The 27,955-nt window shown below is 39.1% G+C and overlaps 1 protein-coding gene across 2 annotated transcripts in view; it reads right to left on the reverse strand.

Annotated features, from left to right (window-relative positions):
* Nucleotides 1-13,263: 13,263 nt before the first annotated feature.
* The window catches only part of COMMD10 (COMM domain containing 10), a 102,454-nt gene continuing 87,762 nt past the window's right edge, over nt 13,264-27,955 (reverse strand). For both annotated transcript variants that reach the window (XM_035310170.1, XM_035310169.1), the window contains 2 exons: nt 14,448-14,507; nt 13,264-13,803 (listed from right to left, as the gene is read on the reverse strand). In XM_035310170.1, coding sequence (XP_035166061.1) covers nt 13,765-13,803; nt 14,448-14,507 — 99 coding nt within the window. In that variant the 3' untranslated portion in view covers nt 13,264-13,764. The remainder of the gene's footprint in view (nt 13,804-14,447; nt 14,508-27,955) is intronic.

Raw genomic sequence — 27,955 nt, forward strand, 5'->3', positions numbered from 1 at the left:
AGTACTTTCAAACCCTCTTTGTGTATAAAAGTTATCCCCCTTGAACATCCCACCAGATGGATGCTTCTTGCATATCCTATACAACTTCATCAACAAGGCCAGTTTCTATACATTTGTGAGCTCTGAGTAACTAGGTTATGGCTCTAAATTCAACTGAAATTGATCTACACTCACCTTCATCTTTTGATTTTGTTTCAGACTCCTGCAAGGAAACTTGAGTTCAAGCAACCTTTGGTGTCCTTTTTATGAGAAACTACCTAACACTTTATAACATTCTATAACTTTTATAACCTGAAGATGTCTCTCCGGGAAGAGGTGAATTAAGAGGTATTTTTATTTTAGTAGGCAGCACATTTAAAGGCATTCATCTTTAATAGAACTCCAATATAAGAGAGACGTAGTAGGGGAACGGCTAGGGTCTAAAGCCTGATACTTGCAATCTTGAAAAACAAGAGCAAACTTCCCAGCAATCAGATTAAAAGTTAAGAATGAATGTTGGGTAAATACTAATGCTTAAAAAGCGCCAGTTATGATGACTAGATGGCTGAAAACAACAGATAGGAGAAATAGTTGTGTGAATAAAAGAAAGCGTGCTTCCCCCCTCCTGTGCTGCTCTCCAGACAAGGAAAGAACTCCAAAAGCTGAGATTAACATGTACCTCAGATAAAGCACTGTCTCCCGATTAGCATGTTGATGCTTATTTACAATACAGAAGTGGATAACTGGCAAAACATGGAGGACAGCCTATAATTTTTATACCCAGAAATCTGTCACACTGCGCTTTCCTGAAAAATAATTCTGATAGAAAATAAGAACTATCTGTGTAAATGAATAATGTGAGAACAAGACAAGGTGAAGATACAATAAACTCAGAGCTGGCATACAGAATGTACTAAATGATATGTCTTGAGTGAGAGAAATGAAGTGCCGGCAGCCCTATGTGGGAACAGAGAACTAGCAGGTGTCTCAGGATCTGAGAAATCGTAACTCTGAAAACAATTTTACCTACCAGGTAAACAAAGGTCTTTATCCAGGGTTGTACCACAGTCCACTTACCTGACAGAATGATACTGGAAGGAGCTGGAATTGTTGTCCACTTGCTCAGCTCACTCATTTTCAGGGCAGCCAAACCCCGAAACCAGGTCCTGAAGCAACAGAAACAGCTCATCCACCACACAGCATGGGGCAGCATATGGGAAGCTGAAGTTACCTCTCCTGTTACCTATAGGTACCTATATGGGAAAATGGAAACTGGTACTTACAGAGTGAAATCCACAAAAAAAAAAAATGGAATATTACTATGAAGAGTTGAGCAGGCTAAGAGGGAAAAACTGATAAAGTCAGACCTGACCGGATGGTGAACAAACTACTGAAGTGCTCTGAAAAATTTGTCATTGAATGAGTCAACCATTTCCAAATACCTAAACAGCTGTGTCCAAAAAGCAGTTCACTAAGTGTCAGGTAAACACTGAGATCACTGAGCTTTTCTAACATTCTCATAGGAACAAACTGACCATAAATGTGCTAAACTCTTCCGCCAGTGGTTAATTCAATACAGATGCATCTCACTGGAGAAAGACGAAGTACCAGGATGCATCTGTGTGTGTGGCTGCCCATAGCCCAGGGTTCACCCTGCTCGGATATTGGCGAAATGGAGCGAGATAAAGAGTGAACGGCTCTGTCTGGGTGATATTCAGTGCCCTGAGGAAAATACCTGCTTTAAGCTTTGAGTAGCAGGACTACAAAATGTTACCTGTTTGGGACTTTAGGGGAATATAACTGGAAAAAAAAAAATGATTTTAGTATGACCAATCCTTAGCTTTCCCTGAGCAAAGAAACAGGATGTGAATAAGCTCACTTTTGACATTATGGTGGCAGGTAAAGACAAGGTTTCAGGTAGCTCCTACAAAACACTTCCATCCACTGTACCCACAAAACCAACTCTTGCTTTTGGAGGAAGGAACAATGAGAGCAGTCTCTGGGTTTAGCTGACATCCTAACAAGAGATGACACCAACCAATGATTTCTAAAGCTGAGGAAGGCAATAAAAGGTCTGGGCTAGCCCAGCACATGCAAAACTGGAATAAAAGGTCTGAATGGAGGAGTTAAGGACTGAAGTGCTGGGTTGTAGGCAGCTAGCTGGAAGTGATGGCAAAGCATCCCTTTGTGGGAGCAAGGACATGCTTCCCTTTAGAAACTGGAGATGAACAGCATGAAACATTGAGCTCTTGGACTGGCAGCTTAAGTAATATGCATCAAGGCAAACTGCCTGTAACTTTGTCCCATGCACAGCTACACCAGTCGGTAGGTAAATAGAGACTGGGCCAGACAAGGGTTCAATACTGCTTGACAGAATGGTAGTAAAAGTGGTAATCCAGGTGTATATATCAGGGCTTTACAGTTTTATTTGGCAGCTTTTCAAAGAAGCCTTGTATTTTTCAACCCATTCTTGTTGTTGCCTACATTACAGAGATTGTTTTGATCCTGAACTGGAGCAGTGTGAAGCCCTCTGTCACTGAATGCTATGTATTACCTAACACACAACAGGGAGCAGAGCACTTTGCATAATACTTGAGGTACTCACACTGCAAGCAGGACAGCTAGGAAAGAACCTGAGTCAGTGGATACAAAAGAGTAAATATCTGGAGATACTTAGGGCAAACTCTTCAGCAGGGCATCAGTCTTCATTGTCTTACAAGACAAACAAACATAGTACAACAGGGGAACACCAATATTAAAATGTACATTTAAAAAAATAAATAAATAAAAGTTGAAGGCCTTACTGTAGGGAACGTGCAATAAAGAGGATTATCCCAGTGCACCATTCAGTTAAGGTAACTGTCTGTGATGTCTGAAGCACTAGAATGTACTGATTTTTCAATAATTCTCCCTAGAATTATTAGATCAGAACTTCTCTCATAACTGTCTCAGCTCTAGAAAATTCCCTCTAGAAAATTAAGTCATTCAAATTTCTGAGTGACACTCTTTGTTTCATTCAAACCAGTGAGTAAATATTTCCAGGTTTTAAATTTGGAATAGACATAGCCTCTGGAATATGTGCAGAGGCTAGTTGTTAGTCTGCTATACCGCTATCAGATCTTTCACAGCATATTCCATGAGAGTATTTCTCTTCAGTTCTGCATGTATTTGATAATATGGAATTATTTGTGTCATAAAACTGAAGATGTTCTGTAGTCTTATCTTTGCTGATAAAAAACGTATCAGTCTTGCAAGCTCAGCAGCTAGCATTTACATATATCTCAGTTTTGATCATGAACCATATCTTTTAGCAGGAAATTAAAATCCCTTGTGGAATAGTATCAAATCTATGCTTACAAAACACATCAGTGAAAAGCATTGCTGATGTCTCTTCAGAGGATTTAACTTGACTGTGTCACATTAATCACCTCTGAGGTAAAGGAATGACTCATAATTGTTCTCCATTACCTTCTGTTTGCTTTTTCAGTATTGCAAAAATGCCCAGGCCAGGACTATGGATCATAAATCTCACAGGATTTGTAGACAAGACTCTGAGTGGTTTTTGCTATCCTGTGTTACATCCTGGCCTTATTCTTTGGCTTATAAAAATCCTGTTAAAATATATGCAGCTTCTTAAGCACCATGTTTCCAACTTCAATTCTAGGACCTGTTCTGTTCGACATTTTTACCAGTGATGTGGACGCAGGACTGGAGTGCATCCCTTGCAAGTTTGCTGATGACACTAAACAGGGAAGTGCTGCTGACTTCCCGGAGGGACAGGAGGCCTTGCAGGGGGATGCAGACTGGAGCAGTGGAGCACTGGGCGATTAACAATGGCATGAAGTTCAACAAGGGAAAATGCCGGGTGCTGCACTGGGATGGAGCAATGCTGGGCACAGGCACAGACCGGGAGGCTGGGGAGCACAGTGAGGACACTTGGCTCATCTGGTCTGGAGAAAAGGAGGTCAAGAGGTGACCTCACTGCTCTCTGCAGCTTCCTGAGGAGGGGAGGCAGGTGCTGGTCTCTGCTCCCTGCTGAGTGATGGGAGGACACGAGAACAGCACACAGCTGCACCAGGCAGGGCACGAGAAAAAACTTCTGTACCGTGAGGGTGGTCAGACACTTGGAACAGGCTTCCTAGAGGGGTGGTTGGTGTCACAAGCCTGTCAGTGTTCAAGTGACATTTGAATAATGCCCTCAATAACATGCTTTAACTTTTGGGTAGCCCTGAAGTGGTCAGGCAGCTGGATTCAATGATCTTTGAATGACCTTTCCAACTATTATATTCCTCTTCCTTTGGACATGATGCTTGTGTCAATCCTTATAGGCAAGTTCATCTATAGGACTGTTCTACATCCTTTAGGATAACCTCACACGTATTTGCTTTTCAGTGAAGTAACTCAAAACTACTGCGTATCAATACCCAAATAAACAGACTGTATTTGCAGTTAATGGAAAGATTTAAAAATTTTTTTTTAATATCTTTTTTTTTTTTTTTTTTTTTTCTGCTAGCTAGCACAGTGGAATACCTATAAAGAAAAAGTGTAAGTGATCATTTAAAGAAACAAGGGAAACATCTATTTCTAAGACAAATTATTTTCTAATGAAGGTTGATTAGAGAAGAACTTAATATGTTCAGGGACATTTCATCAATGTTTTTTCATGCTAGAAAGCTGACTATTATTATTATTTATAATTATATAAATTTAAATAATAATAGTAGTAGTAAGACATTTTTATTATTGAACAGGCTTTTCTGTATCTTACTGGTGCCTGGTCTTCTCAATTATTTGGCTGGTTTATTTAGTCACTTCCCCATACCAACAGTTCTGACCCTGGATGTCATCATGATGAACAGGGCAATTTTAAACACTATAATCTCTTTGAGAATGGTGTTTTACTGGCTTTAAGATCCTTACTGAGTCTTTCAGAAGTGCATACAAACAGAGAACTCCAGTTCTCCCCTTTCAGGATCTTTGCCAGAAAAAAATGATCTTCTGATCCTCTTAAAAAATGGAGAGGGTACATCTTACAAATAGGGAAAGAACACAATAAAATGTTAATTACAACACAACAGTCAGTGTAGGACAGTTTGTGTGCAAAAATAGTCAGGTCAAGATGCAGAGTGAGCCAGGGCAAAAGCAAAAAAAGGTAGAATCTGTCAACAAACAGAACAAAGGAGAAGCCAGAAATTTGGAGGAAGGTTTTCAAGAAACCCAAGGGAGCACCAGAACTCTAGTTCATAATTTAGTCTGATGCATCCTTCTTGTGGGGGTTTTAGAAAAACACTCAGGGATCATGTTCATAAAAATCTGATGGCCTGAAGACTAGAGGTTAGAGGAAAGCAGGTGCATTTTTCAGATTATGCATAACAACTTGCATCTTCGAGAGAGCCACAGTCCTGTCACTCACTGGGACTGGAGGAATACTAGCTCTCCAAAGGCTGGCCCAGTTGACTTCCCCAGGCAGATAGTCTCCAATATCTTTCCCTTCATTACAGAGTGATAATCTGTACTTTGAAATTAAAGAAAAGCATGTTTTCTTCCTGCATATGATGATATATTCAATTTCAAATTGGTTAATCTCACCTTTGGAAATCAATTTCTTACTGATTTTTCTCCAGATTCAACATGTTCCTTGAAGTGCTGCAGGTTGTCAGAGTCATATTTTTCTGTCCTTTCTTGTGCTCATAACTATCAAAAGGTTACAGTTGATTTACCACAGAACTTTGTTCCCAAATTGGGAAAAAGATAAGCTTTCAAAGATAGAAAAGGGAAAAAGGATGATGCAAAGAATGATGCAAAAAAATCTTATGTCTGTGCCTGGTCACTAAGTCATCAGAAAGGCTCCATCAAACCAAAGGAGATTATCAAATGCTTTTTACCAATGCCAGTACAGGGTATTTGTTGAATGCACATATTGACATTCAAGAGGTAGAGCAGATTGCTGTACAAGTGATATGAAGGTCTCTTGTATCTCTTTACAGAAGAGACATCACTAGTTTATCTGGATACTGACAGAGCTCTGATGTGCTGGATTTTCAAGGAAGGAACTATTATTTTTTAGCTAACGCAGAAGTAGGCTAACATTGCAGTTGAAGGCACTATCTGATTGGGAACCCCTGAACTCACTTGACTGAAGATGGCTACGATGAAGGGCTACTGTGACAAATAGGAAGCACAGTCATATCTTCAGCCTGGTTTTGATTTAGGAAGAGCTATGAAATGTAGAATGAGGTTCCAAGTTCATGCTTTCTGACCTTGCACAGTGGAATAAGGTTGATTAATAGGAAATTTCCTTTCTTGCAACATGCTGAAATCATTATACCATAGGGATATGACCTTTTTGCTCGGATACCCTTATACATTCATATTCAGGCCCCCCTGGAAGGACCTCAAGGGTAGATTTTATTCATCTAACATAGCAGTTAAACCATGAACTTTGCTCCGGGCGCTGGAGCAAACTCCACATTTGGCTTTTCTTTCATATTGACCGTTTCAACTAAATATTCATTTAAAATCTGTCTGGTCCCAGGTGGAAGGCTGATCTCAAAACTTACAAATTTCAATGATGAAAAAGATATTCAGCAATCTAAAACTAAATCTGTCAACTTTTTTACTTTTTTTTTTTTTTTTTTTTTTTTTAACGTCAACTGTTCAGGCAGAGAGACATTAAAATTACCTGAGGTGCTCTGCATTCCCAGTTTGGAGTTGTTCGTGGCAGCAAGTAAGAGAATCACTGCACAGCCGTGCACAAGGTCACTTAGGACCTTGTATGGTCTGACATGCAGAAGGACTTCAGGGTACTTCTGTTACTGACTGCAGACACAATGAAATCCATCAGTAGGCTACCAAGCAGACGTTTGATAAGCAGATGTAGGGATGACAGCTGAAAGGGTACGGGAGCCTGCAAGTTCAGTTGTAGAAGGAAATCGAAAGGAAGCCAAGTTGCTTATTGGGTGTTGCAGTGACGAGTACATGCAATACATGTTGCCTAAATCACAACCAAGAAACTCCATTTTACTGCAGTTCTCCTCAATGATACACTGAACTCTCATGCTTAAAAAAAAAAAAAAAAAAAAAAAAAAAAACCTACTCTGCTAATTTTTCCTTTTTGACTCTTTATTACTTTTTTTTTTTAGATTGTGCGTTAGTATACAATTTTCTAAGAAACTTGGATGACTGCCACTCATCCTACAAGAAACAGTGAACGAACACAGCTCCAAAGGGATCAGGTCGTGTTTATGGTCTTCTTTTTTCTGCATTGATCTGATGAATTTCACTTCTGTTGTCCTAATTCAGGATCTAAAGATTTTTTAGCTTGTTGCCATCCACAAGAATTATGTGGGGAAATGGATATGATTTTATTCGCACAGAGTTTAGCTGCAAAGATAAACTGGGCATCTAACAGGTTCGACTGAGAAATAGGCCAAATGGTTAATAACCCCCATGTCTTGAAAGGCTGCACTTATTTTCCTTCCCTTCTCATACAGATACTTTCTGTCTCCCTCTCAAAGCAAGTTTCAAACTTGGGGTGCTAGGACAACCTCCTTTGAAGCTTTATCTCACATGGAGCAATACTGGCCCTGGACAGGAGATGGGATTCTCTAGGGAGCAGAGATGAAGCAGGGGATGAGAAAGGTTCTTTTTTGTTCTCTGTGTCCGTGCTGCCTATCTCCAGGCTGTGTATGAGTTGTAAATAGCAGGGATTTGTTACAAATCATAAGAGAAGATGGCAGAGATCCATCATCATAAGGTGTATCTCCTGACTGAGACATCAAGGATTCACATGGGATGCAAAGCACTACTCCTTGGACTTATTCCTCACACAGATATCAGGATAAAAGCACTGCTTGCCATGAAGAAGAATTTTTAATCCCTTCTGGAGAGAAGAGCTAAATTAATAACTGTCTGCCTGGGCTACATTTTCAGACTGGCCCAGCACAGTCAACTTCTCTAACCCTTTTCTGACTCACTCGTGTTGAGGAAAGAGGCAGAGCTCACCTACCTGGCAGTCTGAGGCTGAAACTAAGACTCACTGCCTAAGTTGTACCTCAGTGCTCAACAGTGAGCAGGGGTGGAGCAGGTGACATGGTTCTTTCCTCACTCACCTGGGCATTGCTCAGATTAATTCCCTGCTGCCTGCAAGGATATTGACTACTTCAAACACTTCAGAAGTAGAAACAGTTGTTTTTGTTAATCAAACTGCTTTCTTTTTTCCCCAAACCCACCCTGTTTACAAGTCTCAAGGCGGAAAAACAGGGTGATGATGGAAAAAGTATAGCATTCTCACACTGCCAATGACTAAAACTCTCAGCTCTGCCCATGAAATCCAATTTATTTATGTTGGCCAGTACTGAACCTGTGGATTGGAACGAGAAGAAACAAAGTCAGCTCACCTGTAAACCAATCTCTTCCTATGAACCTTCTGATACAGCACAGATGCGAGGAGGAGTCTTGTTAGCACTGACCTATGTATGCTGTTTCTCCTCCTTTCATTTGTCCTGAATGACCAGAGGTTGAATTTCAAAAAGGATGACCTTGGTCTCCAGCATGTCCAATCCTCTAACTAGTTCTCTCCAGAAGAGGCCAGCTGCCTGGGATTGTGAATCAACGTCTGTCTCAAAGACATGTATTACATTCTTCCAAATTTCCTTGAAAATATGTTGTATATTACCATATAGGGACAGCCCAGTTAACAGTGATGACAAGAACGTAAAAGAAAAAATGTCCCACTGGAGGAGGAATTAGCTCTAACAAGGTATTCATTTGAGTTAGCAGCCACCCAAGACAGTTATGCCTCCAACACATGTAGAGCTAGCTCCGTATAGCCCTTCTCAGTGAATAGAGAAAACTTTGGAAAACCATGGAAGATATTTTAGTCTCAGCAGAGAAGGAACTAATCTTGCCAGGGAGAGGGACAAATGCTTCCCGGATGCATAGCTCCAACACAGCTGGACAGCATCTGACTTGTAAAAGCCCAGTATTGTCTGCTATCACTTGAGAAACAAAATACTGAAGGAACAAAGAGATCATCTAAACACTTTAATTCAGTTAAAATTACAGCATATAATTTTGCCTGATCAACACAATTACAAAGGCCAGGGGAAAACCCAAGAAAATTGATTCATTATTATGGAAATTAGAAATCACTTTACGCAAGAGTTGCAGATAAAGGCATCTTAATAGTTTATGAGACATCATCAACAGCATATCAGACAGAAGCACCTTAGTTCATCCACCTAGATGAAATCACTGTTACTCAGAAGGGCAATTTGATTGATCTATAGAAAACAAAATTTCTCACAACGGCTTAGAATGTTGTTCATTAGTTGAATAAGGGAACAATGGTTACAAAATGATGTGATTTATTCACTGGGCATTATTAAGATCTGTCATTACTTTACTGAAACATGAGTGAATTCATAATCTTTGAAGCTATGATATCTCCATACACCCAAGCAATGAAATGTTACTGATACTGGTGGAAACAGTGGAAGTGTAAAGAGGAGCTTTTCACCACAATAAACATTTTTCCCTTGACCAACTTAAGATTTAATGTTTCAGTAAATTTCTTATGCTTTGAAAGAACATGACTTCAGAGTCTTTAAAATCACATACTGTTAAGGCGAGGGAAATGAAGCTGCAAGACAGAACTCGAAGCTGATGTGTCAATAAATGCAGGAATTATAGTGGTATTTTAAAGCCTGCTCTAGTGAACCAAAGCAGGTTTGGAGTTTAGTCAAAATATGAGATAGTTAACTTGCATTTTTCTATGTTCCTAAATAATTTATTTAAACAATCTTAATGCAGAAACTTACAGAAGATTCATATTTTGTTGAGAAAAAAGAAATATATGCCTAAGACTGAACTGGGCAAAGATAATCCAACTTGGATTCAACAGCCAATAATACATCGTTAGTATTGTTTCTGCTAAGAGATGTATAAATAGTTGTCCTTTCCCAGTAGGTCAGTATTTTCAGTGCAGTTCTCACATTGTTTTTCATTTTAGGCCTAGAACTCCCAGTCTTCATGTCAAAACAATACTGATGATTGCTTATACCCAAACTGAAAACAAAAGATTTCCTTCTTTTGCCAATGGTCCATCTGAAGCAGATTTTGATATTACAGCTTTCAGAAAAGTAGTCAGGGAAAATGCTGTCTTTCTTTAATATTTGAACAAAGATGAGTCAAATGTTTTTAAAATGAACCTAGATATATCAAAATGGATTTACTAATTTTTATTCAGATTTCTTGTTCTAGAGCTCAAAAATTCTCTTCAATCATCTCTACTCAACATTACCTCAGTAATCTAAGTTTTGTAACATGCCTAATAGATAGCGCAGACCAATGCTTTTCTAGCACCCTGAACTGAAAAGATCCTGGGAGGTATTCTATTCTTTCCTGGAGTAAAAACTCAAAACTAACCCCTCAGTGTTTTAACAGTATGCAAATATAATAAACAACAGCCTGAAAACCTTCAGCATGCACATTCTTTCATGTGATCCCACTCCAACCTAGAACATTCAGTTCTGAATCAGCTAAATCCCTTCTTCTGCCTAGGAACATACTTTTCTTCCCATCTCCCCTGAGGTGTGGCTTTGGATCCAGTCCCTGCTGCAAGACAGATCTCCCATTCTGCCTAGGCATCCTCCAGTCTATACTGGTGTTTTTCTATCATTCCAACACTGCTTGGATTTCAACCAAACTAAGCAGGGGCAGCTGCTTAAAAAAACTAATCAAACTAAAAACTAATCTTCCTTTTCAGGTTCAATCAGGACCAGAGAGTAGCAACCTGAATAAAAGCTTTCCTTTCCGCAGTCCACTTGTATTAGTCAGTTTTCTGTCCTTAATTCAGGAGCACTTTAATGACTGACAATGCTCTTCTCTAAGATGATATTAGATGTGCCATCATTACTTAATAGTGCATAACCCCAAAGCTTCATATTACATATATAAAAAGTTTTTCTAATCTAGGCATTTATTTTTGAGTGCTCCTTGACAAGTGTGCTTCTTACCATTAGGTGTACTGTGGCTTTTGTTACGGCTTCAAACAGTAAGAAATTCAGTACATTTAGCAAAAAAGCACTGCTTAAGGAACCATAAATCTCTTTATCCATCTGCCAACAAAGACGAACTCTAAATAAATTTTGCAGCCATTACTATCTTGGGCTTTGCTTTTCTCTACTTTTCCCTTACACAGTATTTTACTTTTAAAATGTTTTCTATTAACTCTAGATTAAAAATTCTCTTCTTGTTATCCTATGCTTTAATTGATTTTGGTCAAATTTGAACAGCCTGACATTTATGGATTAGTTCAAATTACTAGGTACAGTTACACAATTGGCCATAGATTTCATAGTTAACTCCGCTTTACTTTTTCCCCCAATTTATTTCCCATTCCCCTGCTATGCAAGGTTTTTCTATCTAACCTGCTCCATATTTTCTCTTCCTTTGCCTACATTTTCTTTCTATATACACTTTTGCTGTCTTTTCCAGTGTTCCTCTTCTCTTCCTCGTAGGTTTCTCACTCACAGATTTCACCCTTGGGCATGTCCATTATTCTGTCTGCTCCTTTCTTTTTCCCACGCTCAACACCCAGTTTCTTCTTACTCTGGCTACGGCTTCTTGTTATTTTCTTCTCAGATGTGCCTCCCAGTTTGTCCAGTGCTTCTCACTCTACCAACTGGTCCTGCTTCCCTCCCTTCCTCTAGGATTCATCAGTGGCTGCCTGTATTTACACAGATAATACCCCTCTCACACTTGAACAACTGCCTCAGCATGTCCTACATCCACACAGAGAAGTCTTTACTCCACTTCAGGCATGACTTCCAGAACCTGGATCCCAGGGCACTTGAAGAAAGCACTCAAGAGCAGCCTCTTAGCACACGTCTGATTGCTCCACAGTACAACCAGAGAAGCCAGGACTTAAGATGCAAAGGCGATTTTCCTACCTATGCTAACTGTGAAGCATTGCTAATACCGGTACAGCAGAGGTGAGTCCTGAGAAGGATACAGTGGGGTTGTGCTCACCTGCAGATACACACTGACTGCATGAAATGAGCGAGGCAGCAAGTTGCTGTTGAATAGAGAGACAGAGGAAGAGATGTCTGCAAGTAGTAGTGTCATAACCTTAGAAGATAAGGCACGTTGCCACTGGCTTGACAGGAGGCTTGATTTTGGCAGCAAACTTTATAAGGCATACAGAGTAAGAGTCTACTGTACAATGGTCCGTGATTTCTTCTTTGCAATAGGGTAACAGTGTTACCTTGCAGGAATGGTATGGTATGGTATCATATGGTATTTCAGTTAAGAACTATGATAAATCTCTTCTTTTTTTTTCTCTTTGGTGCCCTTTGCTCACACGTAGGCTGTTGATCTCCTTACCTTCTTAATCTTTTCTAATATCTCTCAGCTCAGGTAAGTGGTCCAAATTCCTCCTGTATTGAGCTGACAGCACAATTCCTAATAAAGGAACACAAAAAGCTCAAAACAACCCTCAAAAACAAAACAAAGGAAAACAAACAACAACAACAAAAAACACCAAGAACTGTGGCAGAAGAGGACCTAAAACCCAGCAATTTGAAAGATACCTTTTGGCTATACTCAAATCTAGTGTCACAAGCAAACGACTCTCAAAAGAAAACTGGCTGCTTGGGTATTAAACATCCCTGTTTTAGGCATCTAAAAGAAAAAAAACAACCTTGTTCAGTGAATCCCTTAAGGAGAAAGAGAGACATGCTAATACTGAAGATTTTCACATCCTTTCACCTATTGTTAGCCCCGAGTAGAAGTCACATACTGTGCCCATTATTAAGGTGCAGCAATGAACTGACTGGCAATGACTGGCAACAAACAAGAACTAAGATGACTTTTACCTTCTCATACTGTTCATGAACTTCCATTCATCTGGAACTAATGTGTGAAAATATACTAACTTGGCCTTTAAGTCACTGTACTTTATTTCTTCCTGTTAGCTGTAAAAACAGTGGTGGACAACATTAGGAAGGATCAACAAATAGCTTTCAGAAATCTGGCTGTCAGACTACTTCAGTGTTCTTTGTTATATATTCCAAGCTCTCTCCCCCCAGTTATACACAGTTATGCTACTTATGATTCATTGGTATGCATGCAGTGCTAAGAAGCTGTATTTATTCTCAGTGCTAAAAGTAAACACTGAAATCAGTGACAGTGTTGATTATTTACAAGAAAAATATGTTTTTAACTAAAAATAAGAAAAATAATGAAATAAAATTAATACAGAAAAAAAACTCAGACAATCCATTTAAAAATTTTGAATTTATTTTGACAAATTTGCAACAAGCATTATTAATTGTGTCAATAACAATTCAGAAGGACAGAGATTTCATTTGCTGTGTATTTCCTCTATTACTAAAGTTTTATATTGTTTTTATGCATAAAAAATAGATTTTATTCCAGGTCTCTCAATAGTATGCAAGTTTATATCAAATCAAGTGTCATAGCTAAAAGGTCAAAAAAAGAAAAGAAAAAAAAAAACGGAGGCAGGATAGCATTCTCTTTTTTTTCTGCAAGTAAAGCTACTCTTTACAACTGCTCAGAAAACAAGAGAAAGCCCATTAGAATCCTCAGACTCTTAACAATGATTTCTCTTGGTTAATGTTACTACTCTAAAAGGAGATAAGCCATATAATTTTACAGGAAGCAAACCACTGAGTCCTCCAGCAAACACAGCTTGGCAATCTATCTTCGATTCAAAATAATGAGGTGGCAGGAGTGTGATGGAGAAATAAGTCTTCAAAAACATCACGTAAGGGAATCCAGCTGTGCTTGTATAGTTTCCAGCTATTTAAAGGAACAAAAAGAAAAAAAAAAAAACACAACTTCACTCACATAAGATATTGTTTAGAAACATGCAAACTGAAAAAAAAAACAACATTCCAATGTCTTCAACTATGCATACTAAATCTATTCATATAGCAATAAAAAATCTTGTACTCATGAATATTTGTTTTTACATGAAGCTATTAGAATTCATTGCTGCAGTTTAAATATTCAAATTTTAAAGAAACAGTTGTCTAAATACTTCCTTTTTACATGCACAGATGTTTTGCTGTGAATTTCCAATGCATAATAACAAGGTAAAAAAATAATAGAGTTCATTTTGACTGGATTATGAGCCTGGCATTTCGACATAACACAAAGATGCTCTTTCCAGAGAGCTCCTTATTGTTGTTAATCATCAGCTTCTCCTCTAGACCTAGCCACCAGGTATGATTACAATGACTCCAAGACCTGCCTATTCCAAATTTGAAAGCACAGACTCTTCTTGAAAATGCTTTATGTGATCAAACAAATCCAACAGCTTTAATTAAAATTGGATCCATTTTCCTTCCAATTTCATTAGATTTAATTCATATAGGCAATACTTCCTGCTGAGCAGCATAAGGTGTTTACAAAGGAACTACAGTATTGTAAAAACTACAAACCTTGTTATAGAACTCAAACAGCTCCTGATGGCTAAATTCTACAAACACTTTCTTCAGGTTCTGTGAAAGAAAAAGAAAAAAAAAAAAAGAAAGGAATAAGCAAACTTTTTTTTCCCACTTTTGGTATTCATTCCAATAATCCACAGTGCGGGTTTAAGCTATATGAAAGATAATGTTTGCAATAGATAATTTTCCTTCCATTTGCTACAGCATCCTTCATATATGCATATTCCACTTCAGTGATGAATTCAAGTCCACAGGTACATCTGTTCTCCTGCTGTAGAGAATAATAATAAAATATTCTATAAACATCATTTTGTTACCTTATTTGTAAGTCACAGATAAAAATGAAAGATTATATTAATCTTGCTCAGCAGTCCATCTAAGATCTGGTAAATAACATCATACAAAGTCAGTAGTGTATTTGATTGAACCTGCACAGCTATTAACGTACTGTGTGTTAGCACAATAAGAGCTAATAATAATTTCCATTCATTAATCTAATGGTTATGATGTTAGTATGCTGACATCGCTATAGGCATCTACACACAGATTCAGCCAAAGTTAACAATTAACACAACGGCTTCAAAGCAGTCCTATAACAGTAGTAAAAAAAAAAAAAAAAAAAAAAAAAAAAATATGAAAATGACTGTGAAAAAAACAGATGGTGGTAATAATCCCCTGCATGCGTGTGCTGATGTCTGTGGAGATGGGGGTTAAATTAAAATCTTTATCCTGCTTAACTTGCTTGCATGAAACAGGTAGTTTAATGCCTGCTACTTTCAATCATAGTACCAATCTATCCAGATTGTTTCTAGTCTTATCCCTTCTAGTTTGCTTTGTCACTTTCCTCCTTTTAAAATAAATATGTAACTATTACTGCACATTCTGTGTGTTGCTGCTAGGTTTTCCAATGCTTGGAGGCTTTCCTGAGGATCACAGTTGCACTTCCATTAACACTAACAGGGCTCTCTGAAAACTGAATCTGTGGACGTCTACTCACAAAACATGATTAGTTCAAATGATGTATACAGGCTAGTTTTGTGAAACTGGTACCAACCTGATGCACCCCTTAAATAAGCAGAAAAATGCTTGTTCAACATTTCAGCTTAAATTAGCGAGGGTACTTTTGCATATGGACAAGGCTGTGGGCCAGATTCTGTATATTCTAACACTGATGCAGTCTTGATTTAAGTCAAATAAAGCTGCTGAATTTGGCACACCAAATTCACAAAAGCAGCAGAAGCCCTGGGAACTCAGGATAGGTATTGCCTTATGCCTGTTCCAAAAACAAACTGTAAGACACAGGAAAGGGATAAAACGACTGGGGCCAGACTGTCTGGTGCAATTCCTCCTCCTCTCTCTGCAGAAAGAAGGATCCTTTCCAACAATTTCAGGAAGGCTACAAAAGCCTAGAAAAAGACCAGTAATTTGCATGAGAGACCAATCTTCTCCCTCTGGGAAGGAACAATGCAATTCTGGGAATCGTATGGTGAATACGAAATAAAACTACTAGAACAGCAGTTCTCTTTGCCATGATTCCAGCTGATTCCCCCTCCAAACAGCACAATGCAGTGACAGGGAAGTAAAAGCATTTTTAAATGCATTCTACCAGCTCAAAAACAAAGAGAAAGCAAACAAGTGGTTTCTTCAGAAAGGAAAAGGGGTAGAGGAAAGAAGAAAAGATATGCAATTAGCAAATGGATAAGCCTGGATGTTTGGCATTTGCAGTTCCTGAAGGACTTTGGTGTTTGAATGGGAGAAAGTAAAACTGAAAGGAGAAGTTTTGGGATAAAAGGAAGATATATAACTTAAAATTTATCAGTCACAATGAATAAAGTAAGGATTGTCTCTTGAATGGTTTCCGGCAGAAAAGTCTGCTGGATTTCAATACAACAGTTTCACAATGTCTTCTGCAAGGGGCAGGTTGGGTATGTGACACCTCCAACCAAGATCAGCGTGATCTACTAGATCTCGTTTCTCTGAGCTTCACATATCCACCAAGACTGGTGTCTTCTGGTACTACGTCAGATCAGAAAGCAAGATCAACTTCTCACATACAATAAAAGATAATAAGTTTGTCTTTCCTCTTTTTCTCTAAGCACACTCCAGTACCCTAAGTCACTGGTTAGGGTAGGCAAATGAAAAAAGCGTGGTCATCTTAACTGAAGTTCTTTTGATACTTAGAAATAAATCGGTATTCTTTATGAACAGACTGCAATCTCCTCATTATTTAATAGTCACGGTCTGATAAGTGAGACAAAATTCACGTTGCATTGTGGCAGGCAAACGTCTATGGAGATCTAAAAGAAAGCATGAAGTCTATAATTTTGTGCCAGTCTGTTTCTCATCTGGAATGGTTCAGTGGGACAGAGGATATAACAATCTTTTATGAAACATGTTGTGCATGTGCACCTAATTCTCTGTTAAATAGAACTGTTTCTGTATGTGAAAAACTTGGTACATCTGCAATAGATACCGCTTTGACAGCAGTGTCACAAAGAACAGTGCAGAAATGTGGCACCAGCTGAAAATGTTCTTTTCACTGTCTTGTATTTCTTACTAGCATTAGTCTCTTGAGGAAGGTGCCAAACGATCATTGTTAAATGATCAGGAGTTCCCACCTAAACCACAAAACCAACGTATCACAAATAGGTCCTTACAAGTAAAATCTATGTCACAACAGGCTGATGGCCCCACATTTTAGCTGAGACATCCATTATTCACTCACTGCCCTTAATCAGTGAACACAAATAGCTGTAATTAAAACATAATGTGGACTAGGTTATAATCCAGTTCTTTAATTTTTCAGTAGAAGAGTATTAAAAATGACTACATATCTAAAATATTGCTAAAGACCCTAAAGTAGGCAAATTCCTAATCTACTTTAAGCAATTTTGCTCTGATAAGGATACAAAACTACCCACTGCAATCTTTTTTCATCCATAACTAAAATATAGGATAAAAAAAAATCACTTTCAGCTTACTGACTTAATTAAATGTCACTGTGTGCAGAGGAGTCTCAGCCTATTTATGAAAAGTGCAGTTAAGCTGCCTTCTTTTATCTACACATACAAGTTTTCAGATGCTGCCTGACCTAGTATGCGTTTCCCAGAACATAAATAAGAAAACAGTAATTTGCTGGATGTCTAACTTCTCTACTCATTCTATCAAGTACATCATTCTCTTTCCTTCTTTCCTGATAAATGTATCTGTTTCCCCACCCCCTTATTCTTCACCTTCACTCTACTTTTTCCCTCATTTCTGCCATCTCATTTTCTTTTTGCTATTATTATCTTCACGTGAAAGAAAAGTAACAGAGTAACGAGAATACTAAACAGCTTGGAATAGTTTATTCCTATTGTCACAACAGTCACTCCCATGTTTTTTGTAATTAGATAACAATTTTTGGTCTCCTGGCAGTAAAAGTTTCATCTCTGACGTCTGAGTTTCACCCTTGAGGGTGACGGCTTCATAGCATCAGAGAAACACAGTTGAACAGAGATGTTAATTGTATGAATAAAATATATACCAAATGTTAATTCTTTGGATAGCCTTGAAAATGTGGGATGGGCTTTTTGTCTGTCATAGAATCAAAGAATCATAGAATATCCTGAGTTGGAAGGGACCCATAAGGATCACCAAATCCAACTCCTGGCACTGCACAGGTCTACCCAAAAGTTCAGACCATGTGACTAAGTGCACAGTCCAATCGCTTCTTAAATTCAGACAGGCTTGGTGCAGTGACTACTTCACTGGGGAGCCTGTTTCAGTGTACAGCCACCTTCTCGGTGAAGAACCTCTTCCTGACGTCGAGCCTAAACTTCCCTGCCTCAGCTTAACCCCATTCCCACGGGACTTATCACTGGTGTTTATGGAGAAAAGGTTTCCTGCCTCTCCACTCCCCCTCGCAAGGAAGTTGTAGACTGCAATGAGGTCCCCCCTCAGCCTCCCATTCTCCAGGCTGAACAGGCCCAGTGACCTCAGCTGCTCCTCATAAGTCTTCCCCTCCAGGCCCTTCACCATCTTTTGTAGCCCTCCTCTGGACACTCTCCAACAGTTTCATGTCCTTTTTATACTGTGGTGCCCAGAACTGCACACAGTACTCAAGGTGAGGCCGCACCAACGCAGAGTAGAGCGGGACAATCACCTCCCTCGACTGACTAGCAATGCCGTGCTTGATGCACCCCAGGATACGGTTGGCCCTCCTGGCTGCCAGGGCACACTGCTGGCTCATATTCAACTTGCTGTCAACCATGACCCCCAGATCCCTCTCTGCGGGGCTGCTCTCCAGCGTCTCGTCGCCCAGTCTGTATGTACGGCCAGGGTTACCCCGTCCCAGGTGCAGGACCCGGCACTTTTGTTAAACTTCACGTGGTTGGTGATCGCCCAGCTCTCCAACCTGTCCAGATCTCTCTGCAAGGTCTTTCCACCCTTAGCCGGGTTCACAACTCCTCCAAGTTTGGTGTTGTCGGCAAATTTGCTCAGAACACCTTCTAGTCCTACATCCAAATCATTTATAAATACATTGAAGAGGACTGGCCCTAGAATGGAGCCTTGAGGGACCCCACTAGTGACCATCTGCCAGCCTGATGTGGCCCCATTTACCACAACCCCTTGAGCCCTGCCCGTCAGCCAATTGCTCACCCATTGTATGACGTTTTTATTAAATTGTATGCTGAACATTTTGTCCAGTAGGATCCTATGGGAAACAGTGTCAAAAGCCTTACTCAAATCCAAAAAGATCACATCAGCTGGTTTCCCTTGGTCGACTAGATGGGTGATCTTAGCGTCAAAGGAAATCAAATTTGTTAGGCAGGACCTGCCCCTTACGACCCCATGTTGGCTGGGACCAATGACTGCAATGTCCCCCAGGTGCGCTTTATTAGCCTCAAGAATCATCTTCTCCATAATTTTACCAGGACTGACGTGAGACTGGCCGGCCTGTAATTGCTTGGGTCTTCTTTCTGACCCTTCTTGAAAACTGGCACAAAGTGTCAATGTCTAAGAAGGGTGGTATGGGGACAGCACTGGAGTGATATGCTCAGCTGGCAGAGCTAAAGAGTTGATTTGCAGCATCTTCAACTAAATAAAGTTGCTGCTAAGTTCAGTGTGCTCATCTGCTGCTTAACATAACAGAACACTGCATTTACTACTGGCAAAGGCTGCGTGAATTGCAGACATTGCCCAAGACAAATCTTTACACCACTCTGAATCCACTGTAGGGAATATGGTAATAAGTTTTCTGAAATGTATGATTTAACATATTTGGCCACGTATCACTACTGAATGTATTTTTAAGTGTTAAAATTAAATTTTAGTGCCATTTTGCCTATTTACATCTAGTTGGAATCTTATTTCATTCTACCTCTTCCCTCATCCCAGGGATGTATCAATTTACAGCCTACTGAGAATTTCTCTAAAATTCTAATCAGCTTAATTGATAGGGTTGTTTTCCCCGCTAAACTATCTTCTCATTTATTGTCTGGTATCCTTACAAACATTTTGTAATGTTTCCCCCGGTTTCTAAACAGCTGTTCAAAACCAAATTTCCTTGTTGGATGGGGGAATAGAGGAGAGAAAAGGGTGAAGGGGAGTGGAAGAAGTGGAAAAGAAGCAGAAGGAAGACAAAAACGTCCAGCTCCCAGTGAACAGTAATATGCTACCCTATCCAGAACAGCTATTCGCAATGTATGGATAATTCTACAAAATAACCACAGTGTTTAATATATACTCAGCTTATAACCGCCAGCAGCAGACAACTAGGTAAATTTTCAGTTGAACATAATCACCAGCATAAAAGGACAAAGATTCCACTGTACAATATGTAAAACAGGCTCTCCAATTTCTCATTGCCTTGGCTAGCAATTTATTTTAAACATACGTATCTTCTCAACGCAGTCTTTCAGTGGAAACCACACAAAAAAATAATTCTCCTCAGAATATTTCTAAGCAGAGGCAAATTCCTGGTTATAATCAAAATGGTTTTTTGTTTGTTTGTTTGTTTTGTTTTGTTTTAATCTGATGCTCTTGATACTTTTATTTTAATATACTACTCAAAAGGCTTTATTACTAATGACAGAGTTTTACAATCTTATTTATTGCCCAGCTATATTCCACACACTAACTCCCCTACCTCAGGCACACACATAGAACAAGGCATCAGGAGTTATAAATAAAAGGCAAACTTCTGGTTTGAAAGCTAACTTGAATATGAAAAATCGGTATTGCTATCATAGTTCTCAACTGCAAAGCTGTAACTACTTTTACAACATTGCAAAATAAATGCCAAGTATTCTGAAGCAAACAGATGGAGGGACAGGCTGGTTTGTATATCTAAATGTCTACTGATAATGATAATGCTCTATGACTGAGCACACATAAAAAAAATACAGTATACTCAAGTTTGTTAATAGTAACTATTTGAAACAACACATATACCCATCTCCGTATCTAATAAACTTTCAATACTATCTGGAGCCACTTATAACTTACATTAATGTTTTCATATTTGCTTTTCATTCTCTGATTTATTTCTATTAGAAATCCTTAAAAATCTCAGATACAATGGAAGGATATAGATAATTAATCAATTAACAGCCAAATTCAGATGCATTCCTAAATATACCCCAGTTGATTCTTAGTAGCCTCCATTTCCCTGTGGATCTATCAGCATCTGTGCTACATCAGTTCAGAATTCCCGTAAATATCCTTGGACCCTGGAGAATGATGCATTTGCTTAGGCACATACAGATGGGAAGAGGGTCTTATGTTGTATCTCACAGAATTTATCAGTGAGTTTAAGCTGCTTGGTAAGAAAGATGAATTGTAGCATGATAAGAAAAGCAGATGTGTTAAAACTGACCAGCACCACTTAAAAGCACACCTGTTCCTTAACTCTCTGCACATAAGAAACAGCAATTAAAACTTCTTTATGTTCTTACAGCTCTGGATGGATGTAATTCAGCAGGATACAGGAAGTTAAATACCAACTTACAGATTCCAAATTGCACTTCTTTCATAATCATCAAAAAATGTGATCTCCAAACTTTATTCTTATTCCAAGCTTATTTCCATCTGCAATACCAAATATCTATTTTTTTGTACTGAAATAAAATCAACCCACAAACATGCCTTAGGACTGAATTACAGGCATTTTGAAGTCCTTGGCGCGCAAATGCTGTAAAACAGAACATGTTTCATACTAACCCCCTCTCTTCCTGAACGTTAGTTTGTACACATACTCCATCCTCCCCTTAAAGTAGTATTTCTTTTTCAAATAAGCATAAGGAACTCAGATTCCTCACGGTATTTGAGGAGGTTAAAATCGACAGCTGAGGCATCCTACTATGGATGTCCTTCCCTCCATTTTCAATGTATTTGTTAGCTCCCTAGCTAATTTATTAGCTAATCAAGTGTTACTGGAAATGAATGGTTCGGAGACAGACACAGATAGCCTTACTCCAGCAGACACAGGATCTAACCTTGCATTCATAGAAAGCACCTAGAATAAACTCATTGCACAGCCTACTAGTGAGCCAACAACTGCAGGAATTTGGAGACGTGCAGGAGACCTTGCAGACATTTAAACAAACAAGAAATGTCAGTCATTCCCATTTTCTCCTCCCACCCTCACACAAATATTCATTAATGGCTGGCTGAACCGGTACACAGCTAGCTACAGAGGACAAATGGGGTACAATTACTAAAAAGACCACACAGGCTGGGGAGATCACAGAACACCAGAGACAGACATTTTTATTTTTTTTTCCACAGGATGGGAGAAAAATGCTTTTAAAATCAAGACAGTTACCTTGAGGTAAACTCCTGTGAGAAACAAAGAACTAGAATTTTCACCTCAATATGCATAGTTAGAATAAATACCATCCTCTTAAAGAAAAGGGGGGCAGCAAAGTTTTTTTTTTTTTTTTTCATTTTTTTTTCTTTTTTTTCCAAACAGCTGTATCCAGGCAGAGGGTTACTTTGCCTTGAATGCACTAGGAATTTATATTCCTGTAAATAACATCCAGTTAGGCTAGCAGTTTTTTAAAATATTCTTTGCATGAAAAATCTCTTAAAAACAGAAATCTGGAGTTGTAGGGTTGTCATTTCTGTGCAAAGATTATGTCAAATCCTTCTACAATAAATTCCACTACAAAAGCACCACAGTGAACTACTACATTTTGGGGGAAAAACAGGTGGTATATCACTGCAATCCTATCACAATAAAATATTTAAAAGCACATTTTTTTAACTGATACCTCATACATTCTAGGTATGAAAAATGGCTCATAGAAGATCTGTCAGAAGTCTGACTTCCTTCTATGCTTGTTCTGTATTTCATATATACTCTCAGATGTTATTCCCTTTCAGTGTAAGTTCATTACTGATTCCTCAGTAGTCTCCACCCAAAATTAATGATTATCAGCACAAAGTATTTGTTTGCACAACTGTGTCATTGTAATTTCAGGATTCAGTAGGAAAATATGTACGTATAATTGCCAAATATAGTATCTACAAGATATATTTTTAAATTGTTATTTTCTTTCTCTAATGGGTCCTTCACACAGTTACTAAGAATGCCAATGATTAATGTAAGGAACACAAGTTCTAGACATGACAATTTTCTGATTTCATGTCTCACCTAATTTTGCAAATTCTACTGTAATAATACTGTAGAAAGCTTTCTGAAGAAGCAACCTCAGTAGTTTTTTGTTGCTGTTGTTTCTCTCTTTGTATTAAATTTCACTGTATCAGATATGGAAAAAATGGTCTTTGGGAAGACAAAACTGCTGCGTATTGCTTATATAGCGTGCAGTTTGTAACAATCAGAATGTAACTTCCTTATTTATTCGAAACCCTGAGTTGACTCCTTTTATTCCTGAGAAGAAATTAAATTACTTGATCTTTATTGTTATGGCACAAGTTATTTAGCACACAAATTACAGTATATAAAAATTATGTTCATGAACACTGCAAGGAAAACAGGGAGCTGCAACTTTGTGTTTGGTTTAATTCCACCAGGGCTATCATGTAAGTCTTCAAATGCCAAGGAAGACCAGTGAGTTCACATTTCCACTCTAAAGATATCTCGCATCAAGACCAACATAATAGTCTTACACTTAACTTTGATTGATTAGGAACTCACTTTTCTTCCTGTGCTTGTAGAGAACTTCTGCTGAAGAAACCGACAGATCTCATCAGTCAGCATACTAGCTCCAGACATGCTTTACAGCTTTTCTGACCTTACCTGTTCACTGGATTTGAATACAGTCAAATTCATTTTTGACAGAGTACACATGAAGAAGATGTCATATAGGCATGGTTGTGAAATATTTCCATTATTGTACTCAGTAAAAAAAAAAAATAAAAATAAAAAATCGAGTTCCAGGATGCTAACAGAACTGTGTATAAAGTACAATGCTAGCCTAGCATTGGCATCTGAAAACTTAAGATTATGGACTCAAGCAGCAAACACTGAGAACTAGAAAAGTGTCTTGGCACAATGAAGCATCTGCCCTAGAGCATCACATGCAGATTGAGATAGGTTTGATCATATATACACAATGGCCAAAATTTCTTCCCTTGAGGAAAGCAGCTCAGTGATGCAAACAGAGTGTTTAGAGACCTCAGAAAGCTTGCTCATGGCTAACATGATTAAGAGTGAGTTACTAATCCTTTATGTTTGAATCAGACATGCATGCGATGGGTCTGAAGAAAGCCAGACTTAGCAAAAGCTCAAATTGTGATCCAAACTGTTCAGTAACCTGCCCCATTGGTTGCCATGAAAAGCTGGACTAAACCTCCTGTGTCAGCGAGAAGAAACTTGGATTACTGTAGTCTGCCTCTACATCTACAGCAACGGTTCTGACAGGGATTTTATATGGTATAATCACACAAATGAGTAACACTTTAAGAAGGCTTCAGATGAATGGAGGAAGCTGGCATCTTTTTAAAGTGTTAGCTTCTAAGCCTACCTGGTTCAGTAAGATACTGAAACATTGTATTGTCTTACCACAAAAGCCTTTTTTCACCACCAGAAAATATGAAAGTATCTATTGTTTCTACTGAGGCACATGAAAAGAGGCCAGATAAAAGACACCAGCAGCATGAGGAAAGATCTAAGGAAATGCAAATCAATGTGAAATCAATTTAACTGATGAAAATACCCTTCCCCCCCCCCCAAAAAAAAGAAAAAAGCTTAAATATTTACAAAATGTGAAAAATAGATTATTTGCAAATTAGTTCTTTTGTTTCAGATGGGTCACTAAGTATCAACAATTTGGATTTTGTTGGACAGCAAGGCAAAGATAAAACACTTTTTTGTTGTTGCTGTTGTGCTAAAAGCATGTTCATGGCTGTCAGCAAGCATGTCTCTGATTTGTGGGCAAGCCATTCTTGCCATGAGCAGCTGGGTGCCCGCAAACAAACCTCAGCTGCTTGACAGGGGTGGAGAGCTGTGAAGAGCGAGGGATGCTAAATACCAGCCTCATCCCACAGGGATTCACAGACAGACCTCTCAGGGAATGAGCCTGCTTCAAAAGTGATCTATATATGTATATATTTTCTGTATTAGGAAGGAAGTCACATATTAATTTTACTGTACTCTGAGAAACAGAGCAGTGTACTGGGTCTATGTAGCCAGGTTTTGGTAGCGTGCAGGCAGCAAGGGCGGCTCTGTGCGCAGAGCCCAGCAGCTGCCCCTTGTCAGAGCAGAGCCTGCTCCAGCTGCTCCAAAAGGGACCTACCTCTGGCCAGAGCTGAGCCATGGGAGACAGTGGTTGAGCCTTTGGGAGAGCAGAGTTAAGGAAGGGAAAGAACTGCTGGGTAACAGAAGCTGGGAGAGAGGGGCGAGAGCCAGTCTTGCAGCCCCCAAGGGCAGTGCAGAAGGAAGGGGAGAGGTGCTCCAGGCATGCAGCACAAGTTCTCCTGCGGCCTGTGGAGAGGCCCCTGATAGAGCAGGCTGTCCCCCTGCAGCCCATGGGTCCCACACGGAGCAGATCTCCACGCTGCAGCCCGTGGAGGAGCCCCCGCTGGAGCAGGTGGATGTGGCCTGGAGGAGGCTGCGGCCCATGGAGAGCCCCCGCAGGAGCAGGCCCCGCGCTGGAGCTGCAGCCCGTGGAGAGGAGCCCCCGCAGGAGCAGGGGGTCTGGGGGGAGCTGCCGCCTGCCCGTGGGGGACCCGTGCTGAAGCACTTTGCTCCTGGGGGATGGATGGAGCCTGTGGTACGGAGCCATGCGGGAGCAGTTGTTGAAGAGCTGCTGCCTGTGGGCAGCCCCCACAGGCTCAGTTCACAAAGGACGGCATCCTGTGGGAGGGACCCCACGGGGAGCAGGGGCAGAGAGGGACCATGAAGGGGTGGCGGAGACAAAGTGCCATGGACTGACTGCAGCCCCCATTCCCTGCTCCCCTCCGCTGCTTCTGGGGGAGGAGGTGGAAGAGGGTGGATGGGGGGAAGGTGGTTTTAGTTTGCTCTTAGTTTTCTCTCTCCAGTCCGTTAGTAATAGGCAATAAATTAAATTAATCTCCCTATGCTGAGTCTGTTTTGCCCATGGCAGTTATTTGTAAGCAATCTCTCTGTCCTTATCTCAAACCTTGAACCATATTCCATCATATTTATTTTCTCTTCATATTTCTTTGAGGAGGGAGAAAAGAGAGGGCAGCTGTGGTGAAGTTTAGCTGCCCAGCAGGGTGAAATCACCATAAACAGATGTATAGTTTTTTGCTATCATACTCACAATTTAGAAATAAATAACTGACTCCTGAAAAGTATCTGTTCCTCACCAAAAACAGCTGAGCAAGGCTTGAACCTTGGCTACCTGTTTTGCTCACGGACATGCTGACATCAGTATGGTCAGAAAGACATCGCCATCCCCGGCAGGTGACCCAAGCAAACATGAGCATTTCTCACACAACACAGAAGAGATGAAAAACTGGCATGGATCTTTAAAAGCAAGGTTTCTCAAATTTGACATAAAAGTTTCTCCTTTTTCATAAGTTATTTAAAAAAAAAAAAAAAAAGGAAGGAAAGATGGGAGATGGGTTGGTCTTTTCAGACTATGACTGCAAAATGAAGACTCACTTTTTATTGACTGCAAGCCAGAAAAAAGAAACATTGGTTTTTATTGTTGTTGTTAATTAATCACCTGCAGCATAACAGACCAAAAGGCAAAAGGCAATGGTTGCATCAAACAATGAGGAAACAACCACTTCAGCATGAAACAATCCACCAACAACTTTTGTTTCTCAGTTTGTCAATATAGGTTATACATGGTCTAATGATGCAAAATTACTTGTTTGGATTTTAGGCAATTAAATTTCATTACTTTTGCTTTGTTACTTTTGCTGAAAAATTATTTACAGCTTGATACAGTGGTGTGGTGTGAACTCTTACTGCTTAACAACAAAAAAATGGACAGACTGGTAAGGACAGAAAGTACTCCAAGTGCTTCCACGTACAGGGAAGAAGATGAAATCTAACCACTAAACTAAATTTTTTCTTCAAAGCCAAATTATGAACATAAATATAGGTAGTACCCTCTCACAGCAGGGGAAAAAAAGTTTTGGCTAACATAAGCAATTTGAAAGAGGGTATTAAATCCTTCTTTTATTTTCTACAAGTCTCTGTGCTATTGAATTACAGTTCATAGAGATTGTTTTAAAAGGTGCTGCAAATGTTTTGTCTGTATGAAGGATTTCATAAATTGATGTTTAAGCCTATGTTTAAGATACTACCTCACAGTATTCAAAAACACTGAAAGCTTATGACTTGGTTAATAAGCTGATTATAACTCAGGTTAAAAGTATAACATATGGGTTAGTCATTAATATTTAATTTTGTAATCTAAGAACTTATGAAATTTTGAAAATAACCTAGCATGTTTTCATATGTTTTCTATCTGTTCTTTTAGACATAGAAAGAATGCTAACAATATACTTGCTGACTACCAAAGGTTTTAAATTTAGAAGAAAAATATAAAACAAAGGAAATGGTTTAAAATGTGTGTTCTTGAAATAATATTTGAGTGCTACTATGGAAAGAAAACTTTTCTCATCCTTTTAGTCATGAGAATGTTTTTAATATATACATCTTAACATCACACTTGATTTTACAGAGTAAAATATATTACAACGTTTGTGCTACACTATTCTGACAGATTAAAATGATGCCAGTTAATACTGAAATAGATTGTTTCAATATGTTCAAGTCTAATACAGCCACATTTTTTCTTTTTAAGGCATATGTAAGGTGCTGGTAAAGGGAAAAAGGAACAAGAACTATATGCAGGTATGGTAGTTTAAAATAAAATTAACTTCTATCCTGAAATAATGACACATACGATCTTATACATGTAAGGACAGTTTTTACATACATTGGGGAGTTTAGTTGAAACAGAGGAAGAAGAGTGTGATGGCAAACTAAGTACTACCAGGGAACAGATAACAGCTGCTTCTGCACTGGCTAAATGGCAACTCTTAAGGCTGGCTTCCTTTTACACAGCAGATTT

Source organism: Oxyura jamaicensis, chromosome Z, assembly GCF_011077185.1.
Source record: "Oxyura jamaicensis isolate SHBP4307 breed ruddy duck chromosome Z, BPBGC_Ojam_1.0, whole genome shotgun sequence".
NCBI classification, from domain to species: Eukaryota; Metazoa; Chordata; class Aves; order Anseriformes; family Anatidae; genus Oxyura; species Oxyura jamaicensis.